The sequence below is a fragment of the Dendropsophus ebraccatus genome, chromosome 6 (assembly GCF_027789765.1).
Source record: "Dendropsophus ebraccatus isolate aDenEbr1 chromosome 6, aDenEbr1.pat, whole genome shotgun sequence".
Classification (NCBI taxonomy): Eukaryota; Metazoa; Chordata; class Amphibia; order Anura; family Hylidae; genus Dendropsophus; species Dendropsophus ebraccatus.
Window position 1 is genome coordinate 105,066,075 of NC_091459.1, and position 17,323 is coordinate 105,083,397.

A 17,323-nucleotide genomic window follows, 5' to 3' on the forward strand; every position below is an offset into this window, starting at 1 on the left:
ACTACCCATCTACCAATGTATAATGTCAGAACGTGATATGCTCATAAGCTAGAAGAAAAGTAGGGAAAGTCATTAATTAAAGTTGCACATTTATTATTATTATTATTATTATTATTATTTACCTTAAAGCACCATACATTTCATGGTGCTGTACATATGTAAAAGTAAATTTTTATATAATAGAAGAAAGAACAACATGAACGTAATGAGAGACAGACTAGTACAAAGGGAGAGATGACCCTGACCCCAAGGGCTTACAATCTACAAGGGAAGTGGGAAGGAAAGAGTAGATGAGAGTGGAAGTTTCTGATATATCAGTGCACTGGTAGAAGGATTACTGTAAGCTGTGGTCTTGTTTGAGAGATGAGTTTTCTGGTTTGTTTTGAAGTTTTCAAAGTCGAAGGAGAGTCTTATGTGTTGAAGAGATGAGATCCAGAGTATGGGGGACGCCACAATAAATATAAGCATGATTCTACAATGGGGCAGATGTTTTGGCACATGAAGAGTGAGCATGTTGGATTTCACCATGTCTGATCCGAGCCGAGAGGGAATGTGTGTGTGTGTGTGTGGGGGGGGGGGGGTATAGCTGTTGGCACTGTATATAGATAGTTTTCTATCCATGACTGCAAGCATGTATAGTAGTAGGGATCAACAATATTCTGTATAAATGTATTGTGTTTTGATCACTATATGAATGTTTGGCTTTACTAATTTTGAAAATTAAAGTGTCACTGTAGTTATAACTTTTAAAATCTAAATCAACAGTATATGTGAAATAAAGCAAGTTTGCATACATAATATACATAAATTTTTTTTTTTAATCATGCTGTAAAACAAAGCTGAACTTACCAGAAATCCAGGTCCAGGCTCCTGAAGGCAGATTTTCTGACTTTTCTGACTGATTTTCTGGCTGGTTGTAAAAAAAAAAAAAATGGACACTTTGAGCCGTGATTCTCTGTACTGTCAGTTACATGACTGCCTTCTCTCTGTGAGCACTCAGATGGCCTGAGATACACAGAACTTCCTGATTTTTTACTGTTTCCTGTTGGGTTTTTTTTAAGTAAAAAAACAGTCAGAAAACAGGAAGTGCTGTGTTTTCCATTATAACAAAAAAAAAAATGTGTACTGAAAACTTGCTTTATATCACATCTGCTGTTGATTTAGATTTTGAAAATTATAACGACAGTCACACTTTAAATTGTATGACCTCCAGAGCAGAAAGAGCAGCTGATTCCATTGCTCTCAGTTTCTACATAGGGGGGAAAAAGATTCTGATTCCCATTAGGAACAGGGACTGATATGAGTGATGCTAATCTGTGTACTGCACTGCGGAATATATTGGTTCTGTATAAGCAATGGAAATCAAAGTAATAAAACTTCTGGTTATATTGTGTCACCTACAATATGTTATTGCTGAAGTTGATCTTATTCTTTAAAATCATCATTTACAGATTTACATATGGTCCCATTTTAAATGCAAAACAAAGAGAATACAAAGATCAAATGATCTAATGTATAATGATTATCTGTCTATATCAATAGGCTGCAAATCCCTGTAACAAACACCGGGCAAAATGAGCGACAAGAAGTCCAGACATGTCATCTACAAGAAAACCTCCCGGGACAAAGCGGTTAGTATTCCCCTCTATGCAACACTCACGTTCATTCTTCTTGTAGTTTATATTTCCTTAAAGTGTATCTACAAAACAATGTCATCATATAATAGTACATACAGATTGTAAAATATGATCCACAAAAGAGGCACCTAATGGATCAAAAAGACCTATGTAGCATAAATTGGTGCAGCTGATATTTTTGCCCAGATTTATCAATCTGCTAAGCGTTCACTTTACCAGAGCCCATTAAGATATGAAAGCTGAGCTGTGATTGGTTGTTATAGTCAAATCAGAAAGTTCTTACCCTGATCAATCTGGGTCTGTGTTGTCTCATACCTTGCATAAAATTATACCAATATACTGCCCCATACAAATGATGCCTATTGCTAAAGAAATTATAGACCATTTTCAAACTCTTGAGGTAGATGTATAATCTACTACTATAATCTAATACTACAAGTTACATGTTTTGAAATGTGGCAACAAAATTTTATTTGTTAATAAAAAGTATTTCTATTGTGCCGAACTGGTAAAATATAAAAACATGTAAAACAACTATATACATTCAGTATTGCTGTAATTGTACTGACATGAAAAAAACAATTATAAACTTATTTTTACAGCAAAAACGATAAATAAAATTGACATGCGAAAAAATAAAAAAAATTTTACTAGCCCCCTCCCCAAAAAATTATTATAAATTAATAATTAAAGGGTACCTGTCATTAGAAAAAAACTTTTGACATGTCACAGAGACATGTCAAAAGTTTTGTGATCTGAGTGTTCAGACCACAACCGATAATGAGAATAAGGCGGGAGAAGTCTGCACACGGCACATTCTCTCCCGACTCTGTGTTCTGTGACCTGGACGGCTTCATAATGTAAAAATATGGGGCTGTCCATGTCAGACTGACAAATGGCATGAAGAGGAAAATGTGGCAGCACAGACTTTTTTTTCCAGCTTGTTCTCCTGATCGGTTGCCTCAGACCCTGACCAATCAAAAATTTGATATGTCTCTCTAAGGGTCCATTTACACAGAAAGATTATCTGATAGATTATCTGCCAAAGATTTGAAGCCAAAGCCAGGAATGGATTTGAAAAGAGAAGAAATCTCAGGCTTCCCTTTATGACCTGATCTCTGTTTATAGTCTGTTTCTGGCTTTGGCTTTAAATCTTTGGCAGATAATCTGTCAGATAATCTTTCTGTGTAAATGGACCCTTACATGTAAAAATTTTTTTTAATGGCAACGCGTATTTAATTAGTAAGATATATGTATCCCAAATGATGCCATAAAAGTACAACTCATCCCGCAAAGAAACAAGTCCTTACATGGCTATGTTGGCAAAAATATAAAATGTTCTAATAAAGTATATGTAGTTATCAAACAGGGAACTCACTATGTTTCTTGTCTCCCATAGGTGAGTGTGTACCTGGGCAAGAGAGATTATGTTGATCATGTGGAATCTGTGGATCCAGTCGGTGAGTTGGTGAATAGGTGTGAATGAGTATGAGAACACTCACTATAGGTACCATAGCATAGGCTTGAAGCACTGACCGCACATAGGGACATTAGTAGATTATTCATGGTGCTATGTCTTTACTGATATAGATCATTTCCTCCTCTCTTTTACTCAGATGGAGTGGTTTTAGTTGATCCCGACCTCCTGAAGGGCAAGAAAGGTGAGTGTTTTTTATAGCCAATTATTGACACCATATGACAATGGGGGGGGAAGGGGGGGTCATTATGATAAAGATAATCCGCTGACCAGGTGTTTACTAGGTATAGTTCTACTCAGTCCCATGTACTATACACTTCTGGTAATGTTTTTCACAGTGTACGTCACTCTGACCTGTGCGTTCCGCTATGGTCAGGAGGACATTGATGTGATCGGCCTGACCTTTCGCAAAGATTTGTACTTTGCACGGACCCAGGTTTATCCTCCTGTGGAAGATGTGAAATGTCTTACCAAGGTCCAAGAAAGGCTGATGAAAAAGTTGGGGAACAATGCCTATCCCTTCCTGATGGCGGTAAGAACCTATTGTCCTGCTCAGTGTTTTCACCCATTGGTTGTATCCTTCAGCAATGAATTTCGAGGAATCTAATCTTATCTGTTCCATTATTTTCTCACTTGCAGTTTCCTGATTACTTGCCATGCTCAGTGTGTCTTCAGCCAGCTCCATCAGATGCCGGCAAAGTAAGTGGATTCATTTGGCTTTCATTAATGTAACATAATGAATTCAGAAGTCTAATTCTGGAACAGTCAACAGTTAGGTAATGCAAAAGGGAAAAAAAAACAAAAAACGTCATCTATAGAGGCCTATAGGAAAAAGTCATGGCAGACGGTATAAATTACAGGAGTTATTATAAATTAGAGGTTTAAAGGGGTAATGTTTTCTTTTAAATAAAATAGTGACAGAAAGTGCCAGATATTTGTAATTTACTTCTATAAAAACAATCTCAAGTCTTCCAGTACTTATCAGCTGCTGTATGTCCTGTAGGGAGTGGTGTATTATTTCCAGTCTGGAGAGCAGGAGAGGTTTTCTATGGGGATTTGCTACTGCCCTAGAAAGTTCCTGGCATGGACAGAGGTGGCAGCAGAGAGCAGTGTCAGACTGCAGAGAACATACTATTTTCTGCAGGACATACAGCAGCTGATAAGCACTGGAAAACGTGAGATTTTTTTTTAATAGAAGTAAATTACAAATCTCTGGCACTTGCTAGGACCAGTTGATCTGAAAGAAAAAAAAAACATTTTTAGTGAACAACCCCTTTAAATATAAAGGTGGAGAAGAATGGCAGCTGCAAAATACTCAGCAGTGGCTTACAAAGAAAAGTAGGTGCCCCTAATATGATGATGGATTTGCCACCAAAAATAAAAGGATTGATGCTTGCTTCTTCCTTCACACTATTTAAATGATCCACGGGACCAGGGGCATAACTAGAAATGGCTGGACCCCATTGCAGATTTTTAAATGCCAAAGACGCCCCCCGCCCCGACTGACCACAGTAGTAGTTACGCCCCTGTATAGGACAGTTCTATACCCCCCTTTGCTAAAATAAAAAAAAAACACAATTGCACTAGAAAGCGTATTCCTGCAGGTTCTCACCGCTCAATAGCAACCAATCAAGGATGTAACCAGCCAGCCTAGTCCCCCTTCTCCCCAGACCTCATAGCAGCAACACAATCTGTACACTCCTGAGCACCTAGCAAAGTTTCTAGCACCAAAATTATATATTACAAATTGTTCACCGAATTTTGCTAGTTATTTGGGGCCCTATTTTGTTGTGTACCCTGTATTTACCACCTAGTACCCTAGGCAATAAAAAAAACCTGTAACAGTGACCAGTGTATTTTGTTCTTTTGTGTTATTTATAGCCGTGAAACTATTGAAAGCTGCCCCTGTGGTTGCTTGGACCCTGATCTACTGATACATTAGGTCACTTACAATTATTATGATAATGTCACAGGTTTTCTTCTTAAGGATATTAAGGACAGTATCCTTTTTTTTAGGCTTGTGGTGTGGATTTTGAGATTAAAGCTTTTTCAACAAGCAATTTGGAAGACAGGATTCACAAGAAGTAAGTTGCCATGTATTTCTTCATGTTTACATTGTCACTACACCTTGTATCTACAAATGTTTTGGCAATTTAGCAGGCTGTGACATTGTATTAGAAAGAACAATGAGAAGGCTATATACATTACTGCAACCAAGTTTTGGGCATCTGAAATAAAAAAAAATAAACAAGCACATAGGGGGAGATTTATCAAACTGGTGTAAAGTAGAATTGTCTTAGTTGCCCCTAGCAACCAATCAGATTCCACTTTTCATTCCTCAAAGAGTCTTTGAAAAATTAAAAGTGGAATCCCCCCAACTTGATAAATCTCCCCATAGTTTCTGAAAAATCCATCCATATAAACATAATAATTTTTAAAATAACAAACACCGGATAAACCCTTTGTGTAGTCTATTACCATAGTCACATCTCAAGGTCCTTTTACACAGGCTGATTATCAACCGAACAGGCTGACCAAGGGGTTGTTTATAATATTTATAAAAAAAAAAACACTTTCTTTTTTTTGGCAGAAACTCTGTGCGCTTGTTGATCCGCAAAATCCAATATGCTCCTGACCAACCTGGACCCACACCCCGAGCTGAAACCTCCTGGCAGTTCTTTATGTCAGACAAGCCCTTGCATCTGACGGCCTCCCTTACCAAAGAGGTAGTACCCTAACCACTGTATGATGACTGCATCAGTCATATGGTCACTTTGCTTGTTATGTCTGGTCTTGCACTGGTTATAGATAAGTTCAGAGGTTCAGTGTGATGTTTTAGCCCTGTATCTAAATGCCTAGTCCTAGGTAATGTCCCTCCCTAGGTATGCCTCATCCTATGGTGTTATTTCTTTTTATGAGCAGCTGAATTTCACAAATTCCACTAAACAACAATAGTAAATAAAGCTAATAAAGAACAGCAATAGTAATAAAGCTAATAAAGATCAGTAACGGCAATAAAGTTAATCAACATTACAGTGATTCTGATCAATGTAACCATTGCCTGCAGGTGTTTTATCATGGAGAACCAATCACTGTTGCTGTCACAGTGACCAATAATTCAGAGAAGGCGGTAAAGAAAATAGCTACATCAGGTAAGATATATTAATGGCACAAAGCATAAAGACCCACACTTTAAAGGGGTTCTCTCGTTGAGAATGCATAGTATGCTAGAAATGCCTGATAGTTGAGGGTAGCTGTTTAAATGCAGCCACCAGGTGCTGGAGTGCATATACAGTACAGTAGTAGTACAGGCAGTGCACCACCATCTCCCATCCTGTACTGTATAAGACTGCTGGAGTGCATATACAGTATAGTAGTAGTACAGTCAGTGCACCACCATCTCCCATCCTGTACTGTATGACTGCTGGAGTGCATATACAGTACAGTCAGTGCACCACCATCTCCCATCCTGTACTGTATAAGACTGCTGGAATGCATATACAGTACAGTAGTAGTACAGGCAGTGCACCATCATCTCCCATTCTGTACTGTATAAGACTGCTGGAGTACATATACAGTACAGTAGTAGTACAGGCAGTGCACCACCATCTCCCATCCTGTACTGTATAAGACTGCTGGAGTGCATATACAGTACAGTAGTAGTACAGTCAGTGCACCATCATCTCCCATCCTGTACTGTAAAAGACTGCTGGAGTGCATATACAGTACAGTAGTAGTACAGGCAGTGCACCATCATCTCCCATTCTGTACTGTATAAGACAGCTGGAGTACATATACAGTACAGTAGTAGTACAGGCAGTGCACCACCATCTCCCATCCTGTACAGTACTGTATAAGACTGCTGGAGTGCATATACAGTACAGTAGTAGTACAGGCAGTGCACCATCATCTCCCATTCTGTACTGTATAAGACTGCTGGAGTACATATACAGTACAGTAGTAGTACAGGCAGTGCACCACCATCTCCCATCCTGTACTGTATAAGACTGCTGGAGTGCATATACAGTATAGTAGTAGTACAGTCAGTGCACCATCATCTCCCATCCTGTACTGTAAAAGACTGCTGGAGTGCATATACAGTACAGTAGTAGTACAGTCAGTGCACCATCATCTCCCATCCTGTACTGTAAAAGACTGCTGGAGTGCATATACAGTGCACAGGGCCATATTAACAGCTGCTGCTGCCCTAGGCACTAAATCTGCAGACGCCCCTTCTTGGGGAGCGTGGTTTCAGCCACACACATGTCTCTACATGTAGAAACATTGTCTGGCATTTTTCATGGTTTTTAACAGCTTAAAACATAAATTTCCACATTGAATCAATGATTAGAGCCGTCTGCACATTGTCTGAGGGAATTCTCACCACAGGATTGGTAGATTGGTAGGTAATAGCTTCAGGACTCACAGCCATACCAAACCTGAACAACACCGCCACACTCGGCACTTTTCAATGTAATAAATGAGTATTGTAGATAATTATTGGTGGGTGCTGGAAAAAATTAAACACATTTGCATTATTTCCTATGGGAAGACACTGCTCGGTTCTCAAACTGCCTTTTGGAACCAATTAAGTTCGAGAACCGAGGTACCACTGTAAAAGATTATTAATTTCAAGAATATAAAGGAACAGAAACTTTCATTAATATCCATTTTTGCACACATGTTAATATACATATACAAAGCTTGAAGTTTACATTAAAGTTACATATTCACCTACTGTATGGCCATTTTGTTGCCTTTTCCCTAAAATGTTTGTGGTTTTGAAAAACCTGCATTACTTGACAAAAAATTTTGGGAAAACCTAAAGACAGAGCCAGCACTCATACATACATCCTCAAGGAATTGTAACCAATTCAGAGTTTTTCTCCTTCCTATAGTGGAACAAGTAGCTAATGTGGTGTTGTACTCCAGTGACTATTACACCAAAACTGTAGCTTTGGATGAGTCTGAGTAAGTATATGTATCCTAACAGGATTGTATTCGTTTAGTAGATAGTTGGCATAGCATAGAGTGGATCCCCATAGTGCCTTCTGATTACTTTATTAACCCTATCGTAGTACTTTGTGGTCGTCCTAATGCATTGTACAGAATGTTGCTGTAGTTGTTAAAGTTTACCTGTCTTGACAGTCTGCTGCTGGATCGATGGCAAGTCCCTCTGTTCATCTGGAAGTTTGATTCTCCATGGATACAAAAATACAATGAGACTGTAACAAGCACGACCTCCATTACATGGGGGTCAAGCGCATTATGGTCTCATTGCATTTTTGATGTACAGAGGAACTTGCCACTGATCCAGCAGCAGACTGTCAAGACAGGTACACTTTAAAGGGAAACTTTATACTCAGCGCTGTTTTTGCTAATCAATCTTGACGTTAATCAGTATATAAATTAGGTGGTTTGGTGTACTGGGGGCTGAACTACAGCCTCGACTCGGATATAGCCCCAGAGTGACATCACTGCAGAGTCCCACCCCAGTACTCATGAGGAGGGGTGGGCCGGTAGGATGGATCAGTAGTCCCACCCCCAGTGCACCAAACTGCCTAATTTACATATTGATTAAAGTCAAGAATTAGCGAAAACAGCACTTAGGAGGAAGGTGAGAAAAGGACCTTCATCCTCAGCGTTCCTTGCGATATGGGAACATAAAAAACAAATAAACATTCTTATTTACATGGAAACATTATTTTTTTTTCCAGGTATAGGGTTCCACCTAAGGCCAGCTATAGTCACACCTTCACTCTGCTGCCTCTCCTGGCATACAACCGAGAAAAACGTGAAATCGCTCTAGATGGAAAACTGAAGCACGAGGACACCAATCTGGCATCTAGCACTCTGTAAGTGAAGCTCAAAATTATTATCTGTTCCAAACCAATTTCTTTACAGGTTACCTATCCAGTAAACACAGTATGCTGCAAGTTTAAGGCCTCTTCTTTCTCTCACTCACTTTTTTTTTTTAACACTTGTAAGTAAAAAATTACCATAAATATCAATACATTTGTAACTTGTTTTTTTCTGGTATTTTTCAAGTAAAAAACAATCATCAAAAAACAAATAAAAAAAAAACAACAACAGCACAAACCACAAAAACATCACCAAAGCGTCCATGTACGTAGTCATTATAATGATCTCTTCTCCTGACTGCAGCAATTTTACTCTACAAAAGCTGTTAAAGGAGAACTCCAGGCAGGGAGAACAAAGGTCCGTGGTAACATAAACATCGAGTAATACTTACCCGTCCTGGTGCCCTCGCAGTGCCAACCACTGGTCTCTTGTATCTACCTGTTCTTGTGTCATCACCCCCCCCCCCGAACTACTTGCTTAGCCAGTCAGTGACTGCGGAGTTGTCCTGCCTCACTCACTGATTGACTGAGCTGGCATTTCTGACCGGGACCATGGCATCACAGGGAGGAGATAAAGGAGACCAGCGAGTAACCGTGATTGGTGGCACTGCACTGTGGGGGCACCAGGACAGGTCAGTATCCCTCATGTTCCCACCAGCCCTTGCACTCACAGTTTTTTTAAAGTTTGCACGGTGTACCCTTTAAAATGTCAACAAAAACACTGTGGAATACACTACAAACAGCGTCTGTTATTTTATACATTGTGTGAACCAACAGCTGTTACTTCCATAGACTTCAATGGAAATTATTGAAGAATGAAAACAATGAGTTATTTTAAATTGAAATTTTATAGCATGTGAACACATTCTTGACTTGATGAATTGACTCTTTACTTCACATTGATTCTGGAGAACCCTATAAAGTTAGCGATACAATGAGGAGGGTGATGTGCATAAAGCTTTGGTAAAGGGGAGTTTGTATTCTTGAATTAGGGTACATTCTGTGGATTATAATTTGTCTGAACATGGATAATTAACACATCTTGTAATGTATGTGCTCCACAGGCTGAAGGAAGGTATTGACCGCACTGTCATGGGAATCCTGGTGGATTACAAGATTAAGGTGACACTTACTGTCTCTGGGTAAGTATTTGATGTAAGGTTTGCATATTGTAGTATTTTCTATGCAATAAAAACCTACTGGGAGGCATAAAAACAGTTTGCACCATAGATTTTGCCTGTTTGCCTTTCAACAAGTGGTGCATGTACTTTACACCAGATTTTCAGACATTTTGCACAAAAAAAAAGCAGATTTGATGCTTATTTCTCCAAACTCATAAATGTGGGCTAGGCTTATTTTTTGTGCCTCATTTTCAAAGCATTTGTGCCACTTTTTGGTAAAAAGGTTGCCCATAATGGTAGTGTAAATTATATCAATATGGAGATGGTGTAAAAAGTCATCCAAAATATACCACATTTTCAAAAGCACTTGTGCAACATGGGGCACAGCAAAACAGAACAGATAAACATAAAATGGCTTTAGACAAACCAGGTTTGGATTGTTCCCCCCGCTGCCTAACTCTTAAAGGGGTACTGCAGATAAAAAAAATATTTTCAAATCAATTGGTGTCAGAAAGTTATACACATTTGTAAATTACTTCCATTTAAAATCTTAAACCTTCCAGTACTTATCAGCTGCTGTATGTCCTGCAGCAGGTGGTGGATTTTTCCAGTCTGATACAGTGCTCTCTGCTGCCACCACTGTCCAGAGCAGTAGCAAATCACCATAGAAAACCAGTAACATATTTAATTTCTTTTACTATAATATCCAGTACAGTACAGATAACTACTGGAAGATTTAAGATTTTTAAATGGAAGTAATTTATAAAAAGTATGTTAAACGCATTGAAATGTCATGTAACCTGGTGTTTTGGCACATATTGCACTAGATTTTTGGCAGTTCACAAATCCATATTACTGTCACTGTTTGCCTATGCAGATTGTACATTCAATACATACATAATTTTAGGGGAATAATGAATGACAGCAGAAATTGGACAATTATACAATTTTCACAAGTTATGTTACAGAGACCTGAATCTGCATCATGTACTCTCCATTATGGATTTCTTACAGATATTGACACAAATTTTACTCTTTGTATGACCTGAAATTCATAGTTCTTCTCTTTTTCATTGGCAGATTATTGGGAGACATGACTTCAAGGTACTTCATTTGTTTTTATTTTTTCTTAATACATCAAATAAGCGGACCAACAAATTAAAGGGAACCTGTTACATTGACATGCTGTTAGCAGATAGAACTGCATTTTCAAAGAGCAGGAAGCACTAAGAAGATTGATATATAGCTAATTGGCTTTTTATACATCCTCCTACTAGAGAGAAGGCTGTCAATCACTAATTAGCACCGCCCACTGGACTCCTATGCCCAGAATGAGCTGAGGTTTAGATAATTAAATAATAAATTAATAATTTCCTGTTTAACTATATGCCAAGCTTCCCAGCTTCACATGCATGTGCCGACCCGGGGCTCTATTCCTGAGTACATTTTTCCAGGAATACCCCTTTAGTGCAACACAATTGCAGATGAATAAGGCTGGTTTGGAATACACAGACACCTGCATGCAGTTTTGAAACTATTACAGAAGACCCCTCTCTTTTGATTGGTGGCTGACCCCTTCTTAGGATATGCCATCACTGTTTAAAGTGGACCTGTCAGTGAAAGAAAAAAAACAACAACTGAGGTGTAGGTAAGCCCATGGCTAGATCTAGATAGAACTTGTTTTTACGATTCTGAGTATATATATATATATATATATATATATATGTTTTTTTTCTATCTCCAAAGTCCTTTCCGGCACCAAGATATAAGCATTCTTATTAATATATAAAGGAGGCTTAAGAGTCATGGGGTGTTCCCCAGCATGGTGAGGACCCAGCGTTAGCCAGCCCTTTGTTCATAATTACCACCTTAATGCAGTAAGTGAAGGCCTTATTACACAGACAGATTTAGCTAACAGATCATTGAAGCCAAAGCCAGGAACAGACTATAAATAAAGAGAACAGGTCATAAAGACTGAGATTTCTCCTCTTTTAATAGCTATTCCTGGCTTTGGCTTGAAGAATCTGTCAGATATATCTGTCTTAAAGTGACTCTGTACCCACAATTTGACCCCCCCAAACCGCTCGTACCTTCGGATAGCTGCTTTTAATCCAAGATCTGTCCTGCAGTCCGTTTGGAAGGTGATGCAGTTATTGTCCTAAAAAAGAACTTTTTAACTAGCAGCCCCGTGCCCTACAGGAGTGGCCTAGATTGTGTATGCATTAGGCTGGCACAACCTCTCTGTCCCTCCTCCCCACCCTCCTCATCATTAGGAATGCTCCAGGCAGATTGCTTCCTATTCGTCAGCTGTGTCAGCCCGGCACATGGGCTGGATCGTTAAGACACCTGTGCAATGTTCAGCATGGAGAAAATGTTCCAGTGGCATTCCTAATGATGAAGAGGGTGGGGAGGAGGGACGGAGGGGTGGTGCAAAGTTAGGGCACAGATATTCTAAGCCACGGCGTAGGGCACAGGGCTGTAAGTTTAAAAGTTGTTTTTTTATGACAATAACTGCATCACCTGCCAAACGGACCGCAAGACAGATCTTGGATTAAAAGCAGCTATCTGAAGGTACAAGCGGTTTTGGGGGGGGGGTCAGCTTGTGGGTAAAGAGTCACTTTAAGCTTAGTTGCTGTCAATCAAAGGGTGGTAGACAGATGTAAAAGATGTAAGAGGGGTAGTGAGTGTAAATGATCTGGCAAATTCTAGACTCTAGACATATTCTAGAATAAAATAGTCAGGAGAGAATGTGCTAAGTGTCGTGTGACCAGGAAGATCTTATAATGTAAGCCTATGGGATTGTCCTGGTCTCATAGTTGGTTCTTCGTAATGCAGCTTATCCTGATTCAAACAAATGAGACTGGGCCACAATTCTAGATACAACCTATAGCTACATGTTGTATTATAGTACACAGTATAGTATTATAACACTTGTCTAGTGTCATTCAAGCTTCTGAGGTTTTCTATGTTGTACTACGATACATTTTTCAGTCTGTCTCCTTTTTCTCTTGCAGTGAAGTCTCTACGGAACTTCCTTTCATTCTTATGCATCCTAAGCCAGACAGTGGGGGTGAGTGACGATTGTGAATCCTTGCTTTGAAGTTTGAACAAATGGTTTTTAGCAGCATGTTTTGTGTTGTGTTTTGTGTTCTTGTGTTCTTTAAGTATGTGTGTATACGTGTCACTGTGATCACTGACAACTCCTATTCTAGATCCATAGGATATATTACTGTGTTTGCCAGTGATTTGTCATTAAATACATTTCTTTTCTTTTTTTTGCATTCCTATCCATGGCAGCTAAAGAAACGTAAGAAAAAAGTTTATAACCTATAAAGTGAACCAAAAATCTTTAGATTCTGTTGGAGAGGGTGAGCATTTGCACCAGGAGTTGATATATCGTTTGTCCAGTCTAAAGGTGGCCATACACCTTTGTTTAGTCAACAACTTTCTCTTCCTCCCCATACACATGAACGTTCTTTTGTTCTATATAGGGAGGGTAAGCTGCAGCCAGACAGCTCCGGCGAAGGCTTATCTCTCCAAGAACAAAGGGGTCGCGCAGTGAAATTCCATCATGCCCGACCCCTATTTCCACTGACATAATCTATCGATGGAGTCTCAGAAGAGTGATATTTAGTTCAAGTAAATTGTATATGTATCTGCAGATCAAATGGAGGAAAATTTGAAATTGCCCTGTAATTTTTATCCCAGCACATATTTAATAATGCAAATGCAAAATGTAAAAGCCTTCTCTTATCACATTTATCGGGGCACTTAGATAAAGGCCACATGTATAACTGTTTGCCCTAGAAGGCAGACAGTACGCCAGAGGGTTGGCTCCTACTGACTGCTGTTAACTGCGGCTTGCTCCTGGACTTGCCACAGGTATAGCTATCACATGTGCTAGTCGTGGCTACAATGTGTATGAGCACTCTTAGGAGCCTATTCCACAGGAGCGATAATCGGCCGAATCTGGCCCATTCGGCCGATTTTCGCTCCATGGAATAGAGAGAACGATCGATGTCGTGTCATCGGCTGATCGTTTATTTAGGTTCAGATCTAAAATCGTTGTTCACCACCAGCGCATCGCTATGGTTGAATAGCGGTGCGCGGCAGCGACCGACAATTTCAGCAGAACCATACATTACCTGTCCAGGCCGCAGGTCTTCTTCTCCCAGTCCCGCGCGGCAGCATCGGCTTCGGAGCGGGGCTGTCTGAACTGACAGACCGCTAAGCCAATCACTGTCCGGGAAGGTTGCGGCCAGTGATTGGCTGAGCGGTCTGTCAGTTCAGACAGCCCCGCTCCAAAGCTGCTGCAGATCGGCGCTCATTTACGTCGTTGTTTGGGTCCTGCTCGTCCGATGGACTAGGACCCTTAGGGTCCATTTACACAGAAAGATTATCTGCCAAAGATTTGAAGCCAAAGCCAGAAACAGAGATCAAATCCATTCCTGGCTTTGGCTTCAAATCTTTGGCAGATAATCTTTCTGTGTAAATTATCACTGTTGACATAGATTGGCCATATGGTAATCATAGAGTTAAAAGCCAACAAACAACTTACCGTAGACCACTGCAGGCCCTTCCATGTTCACAACTGGCAACAGTCTCAGCTTCACTGCTCTCTTCTGACAAATGACATTGGCACAATAATTGAGTCAATAGTGAATAATAAACTCCACATGTATGAAGAATAATGTATGACTAGTCATTTAATTGTCCTTTATTTCTGTTATACAGTGAACCAGATGAGGATATGGTATTTGAAGATTTTGCACGTGACCAACTTAAAGACGAATTGCAACCTGAAGAGAAGGAAGAAGAAGAAGATGATGAAAAATAAAATCTATCATGAATGTTCACTGCATCATACACTGCAAGAAACCTACAATAGGTGTTGTGATATTAGAAACTATGGACAGTGGATTAGGAAAAGTTGCACTTCCAAATTGGATGTTTAGACATTCAGTGATTGACATTATTTAATGATCTGTTAATATGGTTAGATCCTAAAAAGCATTTGTTTAGCTGGTAGTGGTGGAACAGGATTTGGAAGGTGCCATGATGCGCTCTAATAGAATCATTGCTGGCCTCTACAGAAAAAGCCAAATATCATGGAAAAGTTTCACACTGGCTTCCTGCAGACCTTTAGCAGTATCATGGTTATATTGTATATTATCGTCTCATTACCTGGAAACACCTGGTGAGAGGGAGCGCAATACTGCTAGTTACACAGCAATCACATTCTAACGTAGTGCAACTTTTCTGATTCATCTCCAATAATATGATGGCACCTAATGAGACTTGTCTGCATTACCCAAATCTGTAGATTGAGAAGAAGCTCCAACTGATACACATTGTCTGCATCCCTCAGACTGCACCAAAGATTTTAGAGTGCTTTTCCTATTGTAGATATAAGAGAAGAGTTTTGCCCTTAAAGGGGACCAATCAGAACTATTGTGCCAATATGATTCCCAGCAGCACAGTATAGATATACTGTGCAGCTTGCGGAGCACACCAACCGCAGCAGTAGCTTTACATGGGGCAAAAAGATGTTTTATTTCCCCTTCATAAAGCTGCTGCAGGCGCGGCTGGTATGCTACGCGAGCTGAACAGTATATCTATACTGTGCTGCTGGGAATCATATCAGCACAAGCATGATGATTGGTTCCCTTTATAAATTATTTCGAAGACTTTTAAATACTTGACTGATTGTAGAATGTCTAAAATGCAAAAGGTCACTTGATACTGTATATAATGAGCAAAAATAATAAAGAGTACAACATTTTAGCTATTGAAACACTATTCTTATCACTACCTTAATTTGAAAACTGGATGTCTGTGTTTCATAATAAACTATAATAGGTAGGTAAAAAAAAATATGCAGCACCTGAAAGAGGACAACAAAACTGTGGAGCTATTGCTCCCCTTACACATTTGCCGTTTTTTAAATGATTTTGTTACACTAGTGGTCTGATCCCCCTCAGCATACTACTCATTTTAATGAGCAAAGCTTTACTTTGACTCCACACTCCCCCTCACTACCACATTGTCTATCTTAAAAGTCAACTATGCAGCCAAATCCTCCTTCCTCAGTTCTATTTTTGCTGATCTGTTAGGCTGCATTCACACATTCCCATGTTCTGTTCGTGAAACACGGACAACACGGATGGTGAATGCCTGTCCTGGACTGTTTCTCCACACAGCATGATGTATCAACATCATATCGGGAGCGGGGAAAGTTTGAATCGCCACAGCATTGTAATGACAGAGCTGTTCCAAGAAACAGTCCAGGACAGAAACATAGAAGATTGTCAGCAGAAAAAGACCACTGGGTCCATCTAGTCTGCCCTATTAGTATTTCCTTTCCTATTATCTTAGGTTAGATATATTTTTATCCCAGGCATGTGTAAATTCTGTTATTGTAGATTTACCTTACACATCCGCTTGAAGTTTGTTCCAAGCATCTACTACTCTTTCATTAAAGTAATTTTTTTTTTCACATTGCTTCTGATCTTTCCCCAACTAACCTCTCACTGTATCCTCTTGTTCGAGATAATTTTTTTTTTTTCTAAAAACACTTGCCTCCTGAACCTTATTTAGTCCTTTTAACATATTTAAAGGTTTCAATCATGTCCCCCCTTTCTCTTCTTTCCTGCAGACTATTAGAGATGAGCTAACCTGGAGCATGCTCGAGTCCATCCGAACCTGAACTTTCGGCATTTGATTAGCGGTGGCTGCTGAAGTTGGATAAAGCCCTAAGGCTATGTGGAAAACATGGATATAGTCATTGGCTGTATCCATGTTTTCCAAACAACCTTAGATCTTTATCCAAGTTCAGCAGCCCCCACTAATCAAATGCCGATCGTTCGGGTTCGGATGGACTCGAACGCAAACCCGGTTCGCTCATCTCTACTGACTATACAGATTCAAATCCTTACGTCTTTCCCGATATGTGCACTGGTCACCAGAAATCACTGCCCCTAAAGCCTTCTTTTCTGAAGTCTTTGCCAACACAGAACTACTGATACGATACTTGCAGGGTCGGACTGGGCCACCGGGGAGCCGGGGGATCCCCCGGTGGGCCCCACCCCCTCCTCCCTCTTGCAGGGCCCTTCCCCTAAGCCAGAGAGGGGCCTCCCGTTTGGAAGCTGCCTAGTGTCGGGAGCTCAATGGGCCCCCTGCTGGCTCCCACACTGCTGGGGTGAGTTCAGCACCGCATCAGGGCCCGTT

The 17,323-nt window shown here is 40.0% G+C and overlaps 1 protein-coding gene across 1 annotated transcript; it reads left to right on the top strand.

Moving 5' to 3' along the window:
- Positions 1–1,574: 1,574 nt before the first annotated feature.
- Positions 1,575–15,505, top strand: SAG (S-antigen visual arrestin). Its single transcript, XM_069974240.1, has 15 exons — positions 1,575–1,631; positions 3,037–3,097; positions 3,254–3,298; positions 3,453–3,646; positions 3,754–3,813; positions 5,131–5,198; positions 5,705–5,840; positions 6,182–6,266; positions 8,013–8,085; positions 8,832–8,969; positions 10,040–10,117; positions 11,177–11,200; positions 13,111–13,166; positions 13,394–13,403; positions 14,831–15,505. Exons 1-15 carry the CDS (start codon positions 1,575–1,577, stop codon positions 14,931–14,933), a joined length of 1,188 nt encoding a protein of 395 aa, XP_069830341.1. The 3' UTR covers positions 14,934–15,505.
- Positions 15,506–17,323: the final 1,818 nt, after the last annotated feature.

Bases quoted from the DNA above. Each gene is read 5' to 3' on its own strand.
- SAG (XM_069974240.1), top strand. From the start codon at position 1,575: ATGAGCGACAAGAAGTCCAGACATGTCATCTACAAGAAAACCTCCCGG. The intron at 1,632-3,036 runs GTTAGTATTCCC...TGTCTCCCATAG, and splicing joins AAACCTCCCGGGACAAAGCG to GTGAGTGTGTACCTGGGCAA. The intron at 3,647-3,753 runs GTAAGAACCTAT...TCTCACTTGCAG, and splicing joins CCTATCCCTTCCTGATGGCG to TTTCCTGATTACTTGCCATG.